Source organism: Alnus glutinosa, chromosome 3, assembly GCF_958979055.1.
Source record: "Alnus glutinosa chromosome 3, dhAlnGlut1.1, whole genome shotgun sequence".
NCBI classification, from domain to species: Eukaryota; Viridiplantae; Streptophyta; class Magnoliopsida; order Fagales; family Betulaceae; genus Alnus; species Alnus glutinosa.
Window position 1 is genome coordinate 8,388,268 of NC_084888.1, and position 20,413 is coordinate 8,408,680.

General features: G+C 33.4%; 1 protein-coding gene across 1 annotated transcript; it reads left to right on the plus strand.

The window, feature by feature from the left end:
• The first annotated feature begins 17,421 nt into the window (after nucleotides 1–17,421).
• On the plus strand, nucleotides 17,422–20,199 carry LOC133864625 (protein TILLER ANGLE CONTROL 1). Its single transcript, XM_062301013.1, has 5 exons — nucleotides 17,422–17,519; nucleotides 17,619–17,664; nucleotides 17,741–18,393; nucleotides 18,619–18,766; nucleotides 20,048–20,199. The coding sequence occupies exons 1-5, from the start codon at nucleotides 17,514–17,516 to the stop codon at nucleotides 20,059–20,061; spliced, it is 867 nt and encodes a 288-aa protein (XP_062156997.1). The 5' UTR covers nucleotides 17,422–17,513; the 3' UTR covers nucleotides 20,062–20,199.
• The last annotated feature ends 214 nt before the right edge of the window (nucleotides 20,200–20,413 follow it).

A 20,413-nucleotide genomic window follows, 5' to 3' on the forward strand; every position in this document is an offset into this window, starting at 1 on the left:
GCTATATCTACGAACCTTTATTGAACCGCGGTCGCATCCCCAGCATGGAATTCGGCCGTTAATTCAACGTGAATATTGAATATTTCTAAATAAAAAAAAAAAAAAAATGGTTGATGTAATTATTATTCAGTCTGCATGTCTCTGGCTTAGTATCATAAAAGAGAATGGCTGGACTAGCTAGGGGGATTAACGCTGGGCCTAATCGACCTAACCCAGTCCCAATATGTATAATGAAATCAAATTGACTCCAACTCCAACTTCAATTAAGCATTAATTATTAGATCTATTGTACGTCTTAGTTAAGAGGAGTCACAGAAAGAATAGGTTCAAAATCAAAATCGGTTCCTAGCCTTTTCAAGTCCTCGTGCAGCCGTACGAATTCCCTTTCTACATGAGTTTCTGTATGCATAAATGACCAATGAATATAATATATTCTAACATGTAAGAAGAATCCTAAACCAAAATAATGGGTAGCCAATAACAAATATTTAGCTAATTAAAGAGTACATTTTTCTATTTTAGTTACAAAACACTTACATCCAACTAAGCATTTTAGTTATCCACCTTTACCATTTCATTTAAAATGTTATTTTTACTTTTTTTTGTTTACTTATTTTCACTATTCCCAAAGAGGAGAGAATCAAATTATTATTTTTTCTTTAAAAAAAAAAAAATTAATTTAACTTATGCGCCCATAAGTTATTGAGCATTGTAGTAGCTAGTCAAATCTTTAGCCAGAAACTAGCCGGATGTGGAGTGCTCAATATGAAAGAATTTTCATTTTACAGAGTAATTCTTCATAACTCTATGAATAATATTATATTCTCTTCTCACATGATAATTAATCTCAAAACTGAAATTCATGCTAGATTTACCATTTATATGAGTGGACTGGTTATATTGCTTTCCGCCTAAAGGTAATGAATAGTAATAAATAATTTTTTCTTGTTAGTAATATGAAAAATGCTAAATACAATACTCTCATCCGGATTTGGCTTTTATCCTGTAGAAATAATTAAATCATATATGCTTGTTAAAATAATGAATGGTTGAGATTTAATTTCAATACTTTAAAAGTCAAACATTAACAAATCGTTTATTGATATTGACGCCGTCTCTTTAGATAGATGAATTCAATAAACTTTCCTGCTTATATTTGACTACTCGTGGTTGGTTTATCTCAACTGCACGTTCCTTAACAGCTCTGGTGGGCGGTGCCCATCCCATGTATCACAAATTTTTGTAATTGTTAGCTTGTGGGTTAGATTTTTCCAGTGGCATCTAGAACCAAAACAAAGATGACAGGCATGAGAAAAAGATATGGGTGAATGGGACATATCAAGAAGATGAATGGAAAAACACAGGAAGAATAAGAAGATCTTGGAATTCAACTGTATAAAAGAATATTGTTGTTGAAGGAGAGGCAAAAGAATATCGGTGAAAGAAACAAAAGCAACACAAAAACTCAGAGAGAGAGAGAGAGAGAGAGAGAGAGAGAGAGAGATGAAACTGAGAAGAGTAGACGGGGAGAAGAGTAGACGGGGAAATGTTTCCTGCTACATATATATATATATATATATATATATATATATATATATATATATATATATATATAAAATATACACGCGATTCTGTGGGGTGCTAAGATTGTAGATTCATATCTATAATTGTGTACATAGAATACCATGGAAAGGAAATGCACAATGTGCAAGGAAAGAGAATCGTACCTACTCGAACATCAAACCAATGTGTAAACTAAACACACATAATGTAACGCCCAGACTCAAAAGACCCTAGTCCATTAGCCTTAAAGTCTCATAGGTGCAATGTTACATTTTAGAACGCTAGAACACTTATAAACTATTACCATGCATGTCATGAGAAAAATAATATTTTTGCGAAAGCATAAATAAGTTCTTAACATAAAGAGTACACAATAACACAACTTAATAAGTTAAGTGATCCATTTTTTTTTGTTTGTTTGTGCTCGATGTTCTTACTAACTTAAAACATAGTTTGACAGAATATAAATGCAATAACAGTAACATAGTGGATGATACGATGGCCCCAAAAAGCCTAAGCATTCCGGCCACCAACCCATTTGCTTCAAAACCTGAAAAGGGGGAGAAAGTAAGGGGTGAGCGAAAGACTCAGTAAGTAATATTCCCAACTGAGTTAAAACGGTTGAGGTTGAAACCTTTTGAAATAAGGTAACATGAAAATTTGAAGGTGGGACTTAAGCATATAACATAAAATAATTACTTGAATTAAACTTCATTTTTCTGTCATAAAAACATTTTTCTTAGTTTTACTAAACAAAACATGTCTAGAATAATTTCATAAAACAACTTTTTTCATCAAACTTGATACAAAGACGTGATTTTTGAATGAGTAAAAAATTTATCTTTTCACTTGTCATTTATGACCTTGTATACAATTACGTCCTGTATACATGGGGTTGTGTGATCCAACCTTCAAGGATCAGGTAACACTCGTGGTCGCGAGGTGCCCTGGTCAGTTGATTAAATTCTGGGTGTACTCATCATGACAACTTAGTGATGTCCACACCTTCATGTAACCGTAACTTCAGTGTGGCGCACTCCATTCTAGCCCGGTACCGTACTACTTTTCCTTAGGCCGGCCAAGTGTCTTAAAATAGTCATTTACATAATTTGGTTCTACCTTACACATGATTATTCTTTACTTCTTTAAACTTTCAGTAATCATATAAATTAGCATGTGAAAAGGGTACCACTTCTTTCCGTAACACTTTCCTTACTGGGAAAGTTTCCTAAAATGAAAACTTTTCTTATTTAGAAACTTTCCATAAATGGAATTTTTCTTCATTTGAGAAAAATGACTAAAATAGAAGCTTCCCTTATTTGAAATCATCCTTTTGATACTAAGCATTTATACCCACTTTTGAGTGATAATCTAGTTATAAATCATTTTAATGTAATGAGATTTTTAAATCATATGATGACATGAAAAAAAAGAAGAAGAACATATATAAAGTACTAACAAATTATGATAAATGTCATAATAACTAATAAGTACATGTCATTAAAATATTTAAGATAATAATAAAGCATTACTTTGCAGGGTAATCAAACTTTCAAAATAATCTATCATAACATGTATAGTACGAAATTGAAAATCTTTAGAATTGAAATGCATTTGGAAGGAGTAAAGAATACCACTTACCTTGCTACTGCGGTAAAGGTAGGCGAGAATCTTGAATAATAAAGTTCATCTAGGTTGGCACAGAGCTAGCTACTCAAAGACTTTAATTAAAAGTCCGTCGTCTCTTATACAACCTTCCCCAACCTTCCCCACCCTTCCCCTTATTAAAAGAGATTATTATCATTATTATTTTAAATTATTATTATTATTTTGTTATTAATTAATTAATTAATTAATATTATTTTTTTAAAAGAATCTCCAAATTGTTTTTATGGGGGCTTGGGTCAATAATGGCCTATTTGGACATCATTCTAACTAGGTTAAGCACTAAGGCCCATAACTCACTAATTGGGTCTAAACTAGTGCTCTTCACTTAGCCTACTTGGCCCATTGGCCCAAAACACACATAAAGTTATCCACTTAATAAATTTTGGATCAAACACCCACTCAAACATGCCATGGAAATAAAATTTTCAGATTTAAATCATAGCCTTTCTTGATGTCTTACATGAGAAATAACATATTTTCTTAAAATAGTTTTAACATCACTTTAAATGTTAATGTTTAGAAATATTTTATAACTCAAAAGAACCATGCTATAAAACTTTTTGGTTATAAAAGATTATGACCTAATCTAAAATCCAAACTCACTACTCATTTTTAAAACCATTTTTCACATCATTTCACAACTATGGACTTTTGGTATGAATTCTAGGTCATTTCCATGAAGAATATTATTGAAGGGTCATTATGAAATCTTCTTTAGAGCAAGGTGGTGTTCATATGTTCATACACTTGGTTATTTACAAAACTCTTGGTCATTTAATTAGTTAAGGTAAATGTGATTTAAGAAAATAATGCATAAGGTACATAGGTTTGGTTACAACACATACTTTTATGAGGTTTTCTTAACATGTGTTTTCATGGTATAAAAAGAAATTTAACAATATATGGATTAAATTACCTAATAAAATAGTAGTCTCATTTTCATAGTTTAAACAAAGATTAATACAACATAAGTAAAATCTCTCATCTAGGATGAAGCATGATATTACATGGTTTTAAATATCCAAATAAAATATAACATACAAGTTAAAACATAACATAAATGGTAGCTTGAAAGAGGAGAGGATGTGTTATTTACAAAGTTAAGGCGAAATTCACACTAGAACTCAAAGGCTTCTCTAGCTAGTAAAGGAGTGGGATGAGTTCTTGGAGGAGTTGAGATGTGAGGAAAAAAGAAAGAGTAGATGGAGTGAAATGAGAGGGGTGGACATGTGAAATGAGGGAATTGGAGGCAAGGAACAAGCTTCATTTGGGGAAGTCAAAAATGAGTCATGCTCTTCCAAATGAAGAAAAATTGCTTCTATTAACTAGTCCATCCCATGTAAAGCTTACTTTTCTTTTTACTTAAGTGGTCGTATGCATGGAGTGGTTTATGATTCCAAAACAACTTAATTAATAAGGGTCATTTATAATTAAACATGATTGGAGTTAGTTAATGTACATAATTAAAAGAGGTCATGTAATTACATTAAAATCATAAGGTTTTATTTCATATTGTTCTATATAGCATATGTTATAATTAATTTTTAATTTATGAAATCAAGTATTTTCCATATCTCCTTTAGAGGGTTTAATCCAGTCTTTATTAAGCTTACTAGGCCTAATGACATTGGTTCCTAAGTTTAGGCTCAAGACCTTGGTCAAAATTTCCTAAGTATAAACATGAGGGTGTTAGACATAAGGTCCTACGAAAACAACAAAAATATAAGAAGCAAAAAGCAGTTGTGTGAGAAATAATAATAAAGAAGATGAGAACATAATATGGAAGTTAGGAGAAAATTTGATTGTAAACCACAAGGAAATTGATGAGCTGATTTGTCAACTTGAACCTCACGCATTTATCTTCTATTCGAAATTAAGTCTTTCATTCACTTTGATGGAATATCTTCGGTAATTGATGCTGGTGTATCTCCTCTTCCATTGCTGATTGCCAACAATCTTCTTCTACGGCTTGGAATGTGAGAGGCTCATGATCAACATATAGGCAAAAAAGATTAGTTTCTCCATCTTTTGTTTGCTCATAGATTTTCTTGAGACTTCTCATATTAATTGCACTTTGATTTGTGGAGGATCTGCTGTTGCTATCTCCCATAGAAGGTGTAGAGTCCCTATGTGCTGAGGATGGTGTTGTAGGCTGAGAAGATGGTGGGGTACTTGGTGGAGCTTCTGTTGAGAGCAAATAGGGCTCCTCCAACACTTGTTGTTCTTTGGCCTTGTCTTCATTGCTCTAGCTCCACACACTTTCTTCATCAAAGATAACGTCTCTACTGATCACTACTTTTTTTTGCTAGTGGGTTGTAGAGCTTGTATGCCTTTGACTCTTTGCTATATCCGAGGAAGATACATTTCTCACCACGATCATCAAACTTCTTCCTCTTGAATTCAGAAACTTGAAAATATGCAACACACCTAAAGATTCTTATGTGGGCAACACTTGGCTTGTAACCGCTCCACGCCTCTTGAGGTGTCATATTCTTGACACTTTTGATAGGACATCGATTGAGTAGATATGTTGAGCATGCCACAGCTTCTGTCCATAATTGTTTTGGCAGTCTTTTCTCATTGAGCATGGTTTTGGTCATATTAAGAATGGTACGATTCTTTCTTTCGGCAATCCTTTTTTTTTTTTTTTTTTTTTTTTTTTTTTTTTGTGGTGGGTAAGCTGCAGTAAACTGATGCTTTATTCCTTGTTCCATGCAATACTTATCAAATTCTTTTGAGGTGTATTCACTACCTCGCAGGGACGGAGTTAGAAGTTCTTATGGGCAGGGGCCAATGGCCAGTAAATTTTTTTGGTAGGGGCCAAATAAACTAAATTTTTATTTTTACCTTATATTTTTTAATTTTTTAGAATTTTTTTTTTCCATCTAATAATAATTTTTTTTTAGGAAATTGGGGGGGGGGGGGGGGGGGGGGGCATGGCCCCTGCCAGCCCCCCTCCCTCCGTCCCTGCTACCTCGGTCAGAGCGGAGAGTTACAAGCTTGTGACCACTTTGATTTTCAACAAGAGCTTTAAAGTTCTTGAATACAATAAAGGCAGCTGACTTTTCTTTAAGAAAATAAATCCAAAGTTTTTTGCTAAAGTCATCAATAAATGTAATAAAGTATCTATTACCTTCTAAGAACATGGGCTTTATTGGTCCACATATGTCAGTATGAAGCAGCTGCAATGGTGACGATCGATGCTCTCCAAGATTTGTCGCTGGGAAAAGGAAGTCGTGCCTGCTTGCTAATTATACATCCTTCACAAATGTTGTTCGATGGCTTGATCACTAGTATTCCATGCATCATGCCATATGAAGATAGTAGTTTTAAACCGTTTCCATGACGCATTTTCCTTGAATCCATAAAAGCACTTCTCGGTCTTTATATTAAGATATAATGGGAACATGTGATTATTGGTCATTAGAACATTAGCCACAATCCTTCTACACGTATCTCTCAAAGTAAGAGAGTAGTCCTTCATATGTATGTTATACCCTTTCTTGAGTAGCTGCCCAAAGCTGAGAATGTTGCTTTTCATGTTAGGCACATAATAAACATTAGAAATATACTCTTTCTCACCATTCTTTTGATAGATTTTTATTTTCCCTTTGTATTCAAATGGGAGTTTGGAGGAGTATCCCAAATTCACATTTTCGTGAACTCCTTTTATGAGTTCTACGAATAGATCTTTCCTCCGACACATATGATTGCTTGCGCCAGAATAGAGGTACAAAGCCTCATATTGTAAATCTGAATCATCATGAGCGAGAAGTAAGGTAGACTCACCACAAACATCATTTGTTGCTTATGCAACATTGACTTGTTCATCGTCTTTGTGCCAACAATCTGAGGCATAATATCCAAACTTCTTGCAGTTGCAGCATTGGATATTCTTGGTGTTTCCACGTCTATGTGTGGATCTTTCTCTTCCTTGGTTGCCTTCTCATTCTCGACCTCTGAAGCTTTGATTCACCTGTTGACTTTGGCTAGGTCTTTAGTAAGTACCACGTCCCTGGCTTTTACCAAGGCCACGATTGGAGTTGGATTTTCTTTGATAATTTATAGTCAATTTTGACTCTAGTGCGTGTTCCAATACAACAAAATTAGGATTCTTCTGCATCCTTTGCTCATGTATTTGTAGTGAACCCAACAACTCCTATTTTTAAGTTTCTCCAAGTCCTTAGAGTACTCTTCGATATCTACAAATACATGCTCAAATTTAGAGGAAAGGGATTGAAGTACCTTTTCAATGACTTGAATGTCATCGAGCTTGTCATGGTTTCTTTTCAAACTATTCACAATTACCAACAATCATGAAAAATAATCAGACATCGATTCTCCATCCTTCATGTGAAGAGCCTCGAACTCGCCTTGTAATGTTTGGAGGGACCTGTCTCACCTGTTCGTCTCCTTTGAAGATGGAAGCTAAAATCTCTCATGCTTGTTTACTTGTCGTTGCTTCAACAACTTTCTCGAAGGTAGACTCATCCAACCCTTGATTGAGTAGAAACAAGGCATTTTTATCCTTCTTCATCTGCTCCTTAAAAGCCTTCTTCTCATTTGCTGTGTATTCAGCTTCTTCCTTTTCAGTGGGTTCCATAAATCCGTTGGTTATGAGTTCCCACTGATCTTGAAAACCCAAATAGGGCTCTCATTTGGATAAGCAACGACCAATAGTTATCTTTTGATAATCTAGGGCTTTGTTGCTAGACACTATTGGATTCCATTTCCAGAAGGGACGAAAAATGGGAATTGGCTTTGATACCAATTTGAAAGACAAACTAGTTTACTAACTAGTCACATGTATGTTTCTCTTTCACTCTGTCTTTTTTATTACTAAAAGACAAAATATGACTTAGGAAAGAGTGGAGGAATTCTTCTTCACTTTCTCATATATCAAAACACCTTACAAATCATATATATAGGCATACAAAAAACAAACGTCCAAAGCATTTTCTTCTCCCTCTTTATTATAATAAACACCAATAACATCATCTAAGTTAAGACTTCAATTTAGGAAACCAAAAGACATTGGTTTAAGAAACCAAAGGCCATTAAGTAATCAAAAACATAAGAATGTTATTTAATAGAGAAGCAAAAGAAGCAATCTAGCAGACGGTTATGTATGTTGTTCTTGTTAATTTTTGTTCTTTAATGGCTTTATCAGTTTGATGGTTTTAAATCTCTATAGATCTTGTTAATTTTTGTTCTTTAAATCTGGTTCATTTTTAGATATGTTTTGATACTTTGAATACTTTCTTTTATATATGTTTGTTTTTAGATCTCTTTAAATCTCATACTTTGACTACTTTCTATTTTGATCTGGTGCTTGAGTACATAAAATAGATATCTTTCTAGCATCACATACACAAAAGCACAAATAAACAAGATTTAATATTATAAATCTTGGTTTGTTTTGATCTGGTGCTAGAAATTTTTGCAAAGAATATTTTTGTTGAGGTGGAACCATTGAACCAATCCTCAAATCTGTAGTTGATGGGCATAATGTATGTGTCCTAGCTTACGGCCAAACAGGATGGCACAAATGAGAAACTAGGAATTCTTTGTTACAGTAATTGAAATTTGGATTTAATTTGCTACTGCATTTATGTGGTTGAATGATGATGGGCTGAAATGAATCTACAGGATGTCACAAATGAGAAACCAGGATTTCTTTGTTACAGTAATTGAAATTTATTGATTGAATTAGGCCCAATACCTTAAAAGTTGGGCTAAATCGTTTTAATAAAGTTCAAAAAAGCTTAAATGAAGTCCAAAAAAGTAGGCCCAATACTTAAAATAGGCCCAAAAAGTAATTTTTTTTTTTTTTTAATACTACTTGGTCTGGATAACTAGAATATCCGGTTCCGGAGCCGGTTATTGAAATTCAATAATCAGGGACCCTGGAGCCGGTTCCCGGTTATTACCCAATAACCGGGAACCGGCTCCGGGTTTACACCCCTAGCATTCAACATCTATCTGGTTACATATCTCACATTCTTTGGCACCGTATATAGATATTTTGGACCAGAAAATTCTTGAAATCCTTCACCAGCATAACTTGAGATTAAACCCATGATTTGGAATTCAACAATTCTAATTCGAGCACCAAAAACTATTATGTTTGATCATAGTCGTTCCGAATTGAAGCTAAATCTTGAATGATCTATTGGGATCCAGGAGTACCCCAATCACTTAATTGTTTGATATGCAAATGATAGTTACTTATAGAAATTCCAGTTTGGTAAGAAATAATTAATTAATGTGGATTTTGGTAGAGATGTTTCTTGTTATGATAATCTGATCATGAATGAGGCACCCCAAGACAGATTGAAAATATTGGAAGCAATTTAATTACAAGCGGATGCACAGAAAACCAGCTCTGCCTTTAATGATAATAACAGCAAGGATAATAATAATAACAACGACAACAACAATAATAATTGTTGGTGGAGGGGACCTGGAGCCTGGAGGAAAGCAATGTCCATAACAAATTCTCAAAGCAAAAATAAGCCAATTGGAAACACTCCCATAGTCCCGTCGTATTTGGCCTAAAAGTTATCAAACTTTAAGTGGGTCTCCCGTCTGGGTGCTGTGTAAAACTTTGCATGTGCATTTGATAGCAGATATGATACATCTTTTTGATGGGTGGGTCTGTGTAAAAGCTCTTTTAGATTTCTGGTCGTGATTGTTTTGCAACTCTCAGAGATAGCTAGGAGCTGGCCAGTTATGATAAAGCAAAAGTTGGAGGAAAAAAGAGAGGTCAGGGTTCTTCCATATAATCATGCCCAAATAATAAGAGTATGGGTCACAATCTTTTTGATCAGATTAAGCAAGTCAATCGAATTGTTGTGCAATAAGCTTATTTCTATGAGAGAGCATTATTGAAAAGAATGTCTGTTTGCCATATTTCTCTTTTGCTCCTTTTCTAGCGCTATAATTGTACGTACGTAGTCTTGCGTTAAATATGTTTTTATTACATGAACTATAGAAGTAGTTTGGAATGCCGACATATATGAATATAATATATAATAGGTTTGGACAACTTGTAGATGATATTCGAATTGAATTATGACCTTATATAGTCATTTTTCGAATGGGCAAGTTATACATATTAGAAGAGTTTGCGAATACATTACACAATGGCACATAGTTTAATTTAGGTTGCCGTTAAACATCAAGTTTGGATGAAAGATATAGTTAGAGCAATTAGCTCTATTTTCTTGATTAAGAAATGAAAACTATTAATTTTTTTTTAAAAAATAAAAATAAAGAAAGAATAAAATTAAATTAAATTTGAACAGTAGAAAAAATTACAAAAAATTTATATTGTTTTTTACCTTCTCAATTAATTTTAATGGAGGTGCAGTGGCGTACGTGGCGGCACTGAATGATGCAGGCGAACAGTGTTCTGATTCTGGAAAAATTATAGTATAACCATATGTGAAGTTTACTGTGCAAACTAGATTTAGTTACCTCCATTTTGGGGGCATCATTTTTTTTTTTATTATTCAATATGGGAGCTAGAGGAAAAATGAGGAAATTAAAACGGAAGAAAAACACAGAGAGTAGACAAACCCTAACAAAAGCTCATAAACAAGCCGAAAGAGGTCAAATAAATGACCCGATTAATCATCAACAGATCGAACATACATGATCGAGCGACGTCCGTTGCACAAAGAGTTGATAGCAAAAGTAAAGCAAAAGCTCTGAAAAAGACGTGACCTTGGAAAAGTCAGTCAACTCTTCTCAAAAGGCCAGGACACGAAGAACTCTTCTGTACGTCAGCGATCAATAGCCGTTCATGAATACGCGTTCGAACAATGGTCAACCAGAGATTTTCACTTGAGACTTGCTCATTGAGTGTTTGGAGACAGAGCTTGTCGTCCATAGCTAGAGTTTTGCATGCATTCAATGAACATTCGAATGTGTGCTTTTTTGTTTTGTTAATTATTTGGGGACCTTTGTCGGGCTGGATTTTATTTTATGTTTCACAATATTAATCTTAGGGGTCAATTCATAATTTTAGGGTTTGGATATAAGTATATATATATGTTATTTCGGTAGAGCCTTTCTTGCTTAGTTTTTCAATAAAGTAGGATTTGACTTAGTTGTTTCTTCTCTAAATTTGTGGGTTTAAGGTTTTTAGGACTGAGGACGAAAATGTTCTTTAATTCTCTCCTTTTCATCTTTCGCTATATCAAAGTAGAATTTTCTACAATCTCCATAATTGCAACCACTTCAAGTTTTCAAAGCCTAGGAGTACTGAATGCTCCCCAAAGTTGCCCTATTGTTAAACTTCAAACTTTGCAGAAGTATTCTAAGATTTTGGTTCACGGGGGGCATATACCATTTTTCTTGTTTTCAATGCTTAATTACCCTCTTTGAGAAATTAATTATGTGAAATGTTTTGTTTTTTAATGTGTTATCTTATCCTTTTGGTTCCAAGGAAATGAGTGTCTTGTATTAGACTAACTATGGTTCTCATTAATTATTTTTTGATTTTTAAAATTTGTTTCTTTCTTTTTATTGTCTTTTCTGCTTAAATTGATTTTGTTGTTTTTATGTTTGGATGCTCTTACATTGTGAAGGATCTTTTGTTCGAATTTGATTAAATAATTAGTAGTAGTTGGACTGAAGCATTTAAAGTGATGGTAGTGTCACATTAGAAAAATAACGTTCATTATGGACGCAATTGAAAAATCTTATCAGTTGTTCTGCTGGTTTGAAATGAAATTACTTAATTACTTCCATAAAAAAAAAAAAAAGAAGAAGAAGAAAGAAATGAAATTACCTATGGCTTCCTCATTTTTCAAATGTGAAATTCGATCTATTATTTGGATATTTGATGTTGTTTCCAACAATTTGGTGTCCTACTTTTAATTATGAATTGTTGCCTTTGGCTTAGAATATGTTAACTGCAAGCAAGTTTTTTGTTTTTGTTTTTTGTCCAAACTGCAAGCAACTTCAATATATAGTGGGCATTATATAGGCCTCATTGGTTATATTTTCCCTTTTGGCAAGGAATATCTGCCTTGGTTTTTTAGTAACATAATGGTTATTATTATTATTATTATTATTATTAGTACCGGAAAAACACTAAAGATTTTGGTCATGATGATCAATTTTGGGCTAGGTGACAAATTAAGTTGGAAATTGGCACATGATTGACTGTTGTTTTTGGTTTAATAATTTATATTTTTACCATATATTTTTAGTTTCTTTAAATTGGGGGTTCCTATCGTTGGGCAACCATGATTTCAAAAACAAATATGATTTTGTTTTTGTTTTTTTTTTTAAAAAAAATCATATTTTATTCAATATTTTCTATACAAATAATTTTTTATTCAACCTTTTATAATTTTATCTCACAAAGTCAAATCTTAAAATTCATACACCAAATTAGAATTGAATTCTGATTTCAAAAATAAACACCCAAACGAAACATGCTTTTTACCTGCTCATAGATGAAAGGCGATACGATTAATGTGGGTAATAATTAATGACTAAGCTTTCCTAAACAATGAAATGAAGAAGCGACAGAATCACAGAAAACCACTTTAGTAGAGATATCAACGTGATCTTTGGACTGATCGATGGACTTATTTGTGCTTTTGAATTTGTTCGAGGCCATAGGAAGACCATCAAATGAACTAAATAGTAGTGTATCCCTCGTGAAGGAAAAGAAATTTTGTAAACTTCACACCAATTAAATTTTTTTTAGGGGGGTCCGGTTCATTTGCCCCTCTTGCACGAGTAATTCTAGACGTCATACTCATTTTTTTTTTTTTTATCCCTCTAATAATCATGTGCTTTTTAAAATTACAATTTGATCAAAATTCAATAATGATCACTCAAAAGTCTAATGATGATTTTAAAAGTTACATCATTATTAGAAGGACATAAAAGACATTAATTTGGCGTCTATAATTACTACTCTCACCCCTTGGCTCCTCCATTGGTTGCAACATCAAATTCAAAGAGTTTGAGAAGCTTATTAGACATAGTTAAAACGGTAAATGAACTGAGCTGTTCATGAACAAATCAAGCTTGAGCTTAACTCATTTTAATTCGACTCATGCTAATAAAGGAACCGAGGTTGAACATAAATTGTGGCTTATTATTGTTATTTTTTCAACTTTCTAGTTAGAATATCTTAAAAATTTTAAAAGATAAAAGAGAATCCTGCATATTGTAATAGATAAAAGCTTGAAGATTGTAGTTCTTGATATAGATATGTGTATATATGCGTGTAATGAATGTATATATATATACTAGAAAACATACTTATAGAGGCTCGAGGTTAGATTATTTAACATTGTATATTAGGTTATAAGATATAGTAAAATCTAATTTACTAAATTTAGTGATAAAGCTTGAGTTCGGCTTATATTTAAAACAAAATTATATGAACCAAGTGTGAACATCTATTTCTTAACTCAATTGCAGCCCTGACATCAATTATGGAGTTATGAGATGCACATGTAGCAACAAATACAACTATAGCAAAGACTTTCGATTGCCGCACTACAAAAAAGGAGAGAGGGGGTAGTTTAGTGTCGATTATGGCCCAAAAAATGGCATTATTCAATTAGTGTCATTTGAATAATATCGTTTCATAAACGATGCTAATTAAACTCAAGGTCGAGAATTCAGAATAGTGTTGTTTACTGTTCAAATGATGCTAATTGACGCCGTTTGAGCTCAAACGACACTAAACTATAATTAAAAAAAAATAAATAAATAAAATTAAGAAGTTCAGGTTCTTTCTCTTTTCTTTTTCTTTTTTTTTTCATGGAGAGTAGGAGAGTCCTGCGCTGGAGTGCAGGAGACTCCTTTGACAAACATATAAAAAGAAAAGAAAAAGCCAAGAGAAAAGAGTTAGAGTTAGAGAAAGTAGAGAGAGAAATGCTATAAATTCAAGAGCTTACCGGTACGGTGTGAAGGAGCAGTACAAAAGCTACTCTTCAGGGGAGAAAAAAATTGAGTTTGAAAGACAAAAGGTAGAAGAAGCCAAATATATAAAAAGAATTTTAACATTTAGTGTCATTTTGTACAAACGACACTGGTGGCCATTTGGGGTTCATGTATCATAGATAATTTAGCATAAAAATTTGAGCGATGAAGAGGTTAAGGAAATAATGCTTCACATAGTTATTTATTTATCTATTTATGTATTTATTTTACATTGAGATTGTAACGACTTGGAGAAAAGTTCTTGTCATATCTGCACTATCATCCAAAAGGATTAGTCAAATTGGAGCTTCTCAATAATCACTTATAAAGCATAGTTTTACCTAGTAAGTAAGTAAGTAATGTGGGATTTAACATCCATATATATCTTTTATAAAATATACACTCTCTATGTGAGCTACTCATATTCCTCATATGAGACTAGAGTGTTACAAATTCCCCTTTTAAATCCCTTACATTCTTATCTACGCCACGCCATGTGGTGCTCTAGTACCATATGGCTTGGCATTATTAGGTCGTTCTGATACCATTTGAAACAACCTAGAAAAAAAAGCGTTAGTCATATTTATGCTATCACTCTAAAATGATTAGTTGATTTGGAGTTTTTCTAGAATCATTTATAAAACACAATTTCATATAGTAAGTAGACAATGTGTAACTTAACACTCATGATTCATGAATATCTCTTATAAACTACCCACTCTCTATGAAGGGTACTCATTTTCACAATAAGGAACCAGTGTGTTATAGAGATTTTAGAAGATAAATAGTACTGTCATTTATTGTTCAAACGACACTAAATGAATACTGTCATTTGAGCTCAAGCGCTTTTAATTAGCATCGTTGGAATAGTAAACAATGCTAATATAGAATCCAAACCCTATGATTACTGTCCTTTTCCAATGGACACTATTTAAACGAAGTAAAATGGATAGTGTCAATTTTTAAACAAAAATAAAAAATAACAACACTATTCAAGTGACATAAACCTTTGGATTTTTTTTTGTACGTAGTGAAGACATGTCTAATGCTCATTTCTCTAATCTCACTTTATTCGATCTGATATTATTTTATTTTTCTTTTCTTTTACTAATTAAGTAAATGAGAATAGGAGAATATTGGCTCTTCTTATTTCATTTATTTATGTTATGATCAATTATAACTTTCTTCCCAGCTTCATTGTATTCAGTTGCTTATAGATATAGATTATCTAATTGATAATAATCCAGGAACAAGAAACAATTAGAGGGGAAAAAGTATGAAAAAATATAGAGATAAATCTTAGGGTTAAATACCTTACACCCTTCCTGTGGTTTATAACCTTTATTTTTTGCCTCCTTAATTTTTATTTATTTATAGGTGGTATTTGTGTTATGGGAAAAGATGGAGATAATACCTCCGTCCATTTTTCTGTCTAAAACTGACAGATTTTCACGTCAACGACACATGACACCATTAAAATTATGACACGTGGTTGCCATATATATATATATATATATATATATATATATATTATTTTGAGCCTTTTTTATTTTATTATTATTTTAAAAAAATGTGAGCCACCCCTTTGGGCCACATGGGGGTGGCCGGCCACCCCCATTTTGGACAAGGGGGTGGCTAACAAGGCTAGTTTTGGGGGTGGTTGAATCCACCCCCATTTGGGTTAAGAGTGGTTCGGCCACTCCCAAGAGCCAAAACATTTATTTATTTATTTTGCCATTGGCCACCCCTAAAATTGGCATTGGGGGGTGGCTAGCCACCCCATGTGGCCCAAAGTGCATGGTGGCTCAGCCACTCCTACATATATTTTTAAAAAAAGCCTCTAAAAAAAAAAATGGCAGTCATATGTCGTAATTTTAATATTGCCATGTATCGCTGTGGAAATCCGTCAGTTTTGGACGGAAAAATGGACGAAGGTACTATCTTCGTTTTTTCCCATAACACATGTACCATCTATGAAAAAAAAACAAAATTGAGGGGGCCAAGAATAAAAATTTTAAATCACATGAAACAAAAATATATTTAACCCTAAATCTTAATGATAGACAAGGAATATGAGATGTTAGTACAAAAATATAAAATGGAAAAAATAAGTGCTCATAGGATTCATTACAAAGTCACTTTTCTTAAGAAGCATAAAACCACTGAAGTTTGATTGCATTTTGCATAAAACGAAATCAAACCATATTACCCACATAATTTCTATTCTATCAAGGAGAGAAACACGAATTTCAAAAGTACATAAGGATTTTGAGAGAGATAGAAGAAAGAGAAAATTTTCGTGTGTTTAAAACTGGACTAAAATGAGTTACATATAATGTCAATTTAACAATTTTAATACATGTTCATTAACAAACATGCATTTTCAAAATTAATAGATAATAACGGCTAATTCAACCGTCAGTAAAATCTGACCATTCAATATTAACAGACACTTAATCTTGACTGTTAAATTAAATTTTGTTTAATTATAATCGTTAAATCAAAATTGTTAGTAACAATTACTTAATTTCAACTATAAGATCAAACTTAAAATTTTACAATGGATTTTGCTAAGGGTCAAGTAAATCTAAGTATTAGAATTATTCTACGATCTAGGTCAAATCAAGAAATCATATGATCATATTTGTCCAAAAATTAATAATCATGATCTTACCGCGACAAAAGCACCCTACAACTCACTCTCACGACGTTGCTTTGCATCGTACCAAAGCATACATACAAGTATTACTTTAAAGCAATAGTGTGATGTGAAAGACATTATTATTCTCTCTCTATTTTACGTGGACTCTCCTCTTCTTAAAACTCTTTAAATGTCTTCTATAATTCAAAAACATAGTCAAACATAATTACTACATTATTTTTGAAAACTTTTTAACAGTTCAAAGGCTAATATAAAGCGGAAAAATGAGGATGAAAAGTGAAAAAAGAAAAAAAAAGAAAAAAAAAAGAAACAAAAAAAAAAAGAAACAAAAAAAGAAACAAGGTAGACAGAGGTTAGTTTATATGTAAAACATGAATTCCACTGGTCGGGGCAACAAATTAATCATGTCATTTTCGAGAATTTCGGCACATCGATCATTCCAGAGAGACCCAACATGGTGGCTCGTCAAACATGCCATGAGCAACACAAACATGGCTAAATCTTAGGCCCCACTTTCCCCCTGGACACGTGTCTTCATCTGATTCTCCCATCCAGTTGGCCTCCTTTTGGTTCTCCCCCATAATCCTTTCCTTAATTTGAAATTTCCTTTGTACCACAGACTCACTCGACGACTTGCAGAGGAAAAAAAAGAAAAAGAAAAATGAAGGTAAATTAGAAGCAACTATTTTCTTTGCTAGACTATATCTATCACTCACATGTTCTTATGAATCCACTTAACTTTTGTATTTTACTTTCTTTGTGACAGATCTTCAACTGGGTACACAGGAGGTTTCATCATACCGTCCTCAAGGGTTTGATTTTCGTAACTTTTGGTCTTTATGAATTTATTCTTGTCAGATTTGTTGACATTTTCCTTTTTCTGCGCAGATGGGTTAGCTGGGAATGTGAAAACAACTGAATCGACTACAAATGGCATTGACAAGCAGGCGTTACTCAAACAAGTTGCCCTTGTTGATGTGCTTGATGGTTGGGGGGATGGCATTCTAACAATTGGAACGTTCGGGCTGGATCCTCTAAAACCCTTCAACCAACAGAAGGAATATTTGATTTTGCAAAGTGAGGAAGAGGATGAAGAGGCTGAGGTAGAACAAGACTCGGTGGACGGTGGTGATGGCAGCAACGACAATGTCGAACATGAAGAACTGGACCCATTGATGTTCACAACATATGGACACAATTTTGAGGATTTTGAATCAAATCCTGATCATCATGACAATGTCCCTAGACCTGATGTCATCATGACTGTTGATGGTGTATCTCTAACTCCATTCATGGGGTCTGCGGAACCCAGCGTTCAGTTGGACGAGGAAGGCGAGCGAAAGAAAAAGAAAGGAGAAAGAATAACTCTGGCTGATCTTTTCTTGGCTGATGCAGATGTGAAAGGAAAACTTGATCCTGACAAATCCCTCCCAGATTCGGGTAAAACACCAGTTCTTCGAACCAAGAATGGCCTCTCATTTGCCAAGAAGTTTATTCCTCGTGTTAAAGAGGATTCACGTCCGATCAAAAATCTGCAACGAGTGAGTAATATTGTTTTCTTTTCTCCTTCCCTATAGTCATGATCATCTTTCCTGGTCAATGATTTTCTGTGTGAATTTAGTACTAAATAATTGCTACTTGTTTGTTTTAATGAGGTAGCTAGTCATAAGGTACGTAGTAGTGTATTAATCTGAGAGGCCTCTATATATAATAGAATATGCTAATTAAGTTTTGATGAATTGGTTAACCCATTTGTAATGCCATAGCTGGTGAAAAGAATGTTGAAAAGGAAGATCCATCCAGAGTTTGATGTGAAGATGCAGAAATCAGATGGCCAGAAGCCTGGTGCAGTAGGACTTATCACCAATGGCGAACATGGGGCCTCTGACTCGGCTACTCTGCTTTCAACTCAAGGTATTCTTCAATTTAACAATTTCTTTTTTTTTTTTCCACTAGATTACATTCATAATTTCTTCAATTCAAAAAGGTGACATGGTTGAGAGCAAATAGATGTTAAAGTGTTAGCTAAAAGTGGTAGATTACTAATGGATGCCTAGAGCCTAATCGATCTTTTCAATAGCTTGAAACCCACTGATTGGGACGCTGATGTAAAATATATACTATCACGGCGACATCCCGTAACCTTTCGGGGAAAAAAAAAGTAAAATTTGACTTATTTCGTTCTTCACGTTCTAAATAGAAACGAGGAAGAAAAAAAAAAAAAAACATTCCCGCTTTTTTCAAGTAGAAACTATACTTTTATCTCACAATTATCACTATATCTTGGAAGAAGAATCAATTGGATTATATATATATATATATATACATAATATCTTTAATTATCCCATTTTTTTATATTATTATTATTATTATTTTTTTAATAAAGATTGATAGTTATTGTCATATCAATCCAGTGAAATAGAAGTTGAGTATATACCATTACTCTTTTTAACAAAGACTAATCAAAGAATTAACATCAGCAAAATAGAATAGTGAAAAAATTAAAGTTAGATATCTAGAATTAGCCTTGCATATTAATTGTGGACAGCTAGATTGAGCAAAATGTGTACACCTGTATGTGTGGCCGTTTCATTTGGTCCTGCATGTTGGGTGGGAAAACCTTTTCACCGCGTACGTGTCAATTATATGAATAGTGAAAGCCCAAAAACTGAGAGAAAAGAATTCCCCTTGTAATTTCACCTTCTATGGCCTTTTGATCCTAAAACTCAAGCCTTTCTTCTTGTACTATTGAAGCTTTATTAACCTGTTCTAGTTGTACGTACTCTAAACGCATGAGAAGGTCAAGGTGGGTAGACAAAAAAGAAGAAGCCATCCTTACTGTCATTTTCCCTACTGCTATAGGCATCTACTGGTAACGGGTCCCTTCTGCAATGGGAAATAACACTATGCACAATACTCTGAAGATAAATCCAACCAAGAAGGTGTCAATTTAATCACATTGGAATCATTCCTAATCATATATATGCTCATAATAATAGAATGGTGGTTGTAGCTTTTATATAAGGAGCCTGCTATATATGTATCATTGCTTGAGGGCCTCGTAGAAACGAAACCATTTTATGTGTTTCTAGCGATGCATTTTATCATATAATTGCAATAAGTTTTGCCTATTTGGTCGTGAGTTTTGTTGATATATATATATATAAATATATTTCTTCCCTCGTGTTGTTGCAGGTGCTACAGTCTGAGATTTAAGTAATGGCCTGGTTTCCTAGAAATGTGTTTTTGTTATTGCTATGTAAAATAATTTTTCAAGGACCATGTGGATTAGGTTTTCTTGTATTTGAACTATTGGGTATGTATTTATGTTTTGTGACTTTCTTCTATGTTTTCACTTTAGTGTATGATGGAAGTTTGGCGCATGATAATGTATGGACAATTTTTTGTTCTTTCGTCAATTTGGGAATGGACTCTATCATCTCAAATTTGGATCCTAAATTTTAAAAACACATGATGGTTACCCATTTTTTGGGCGTTTGGAGTTTATACCGAATGTGGATTTCATGGAAAAATAAAATTAGGAAAAAATACATTGTACCC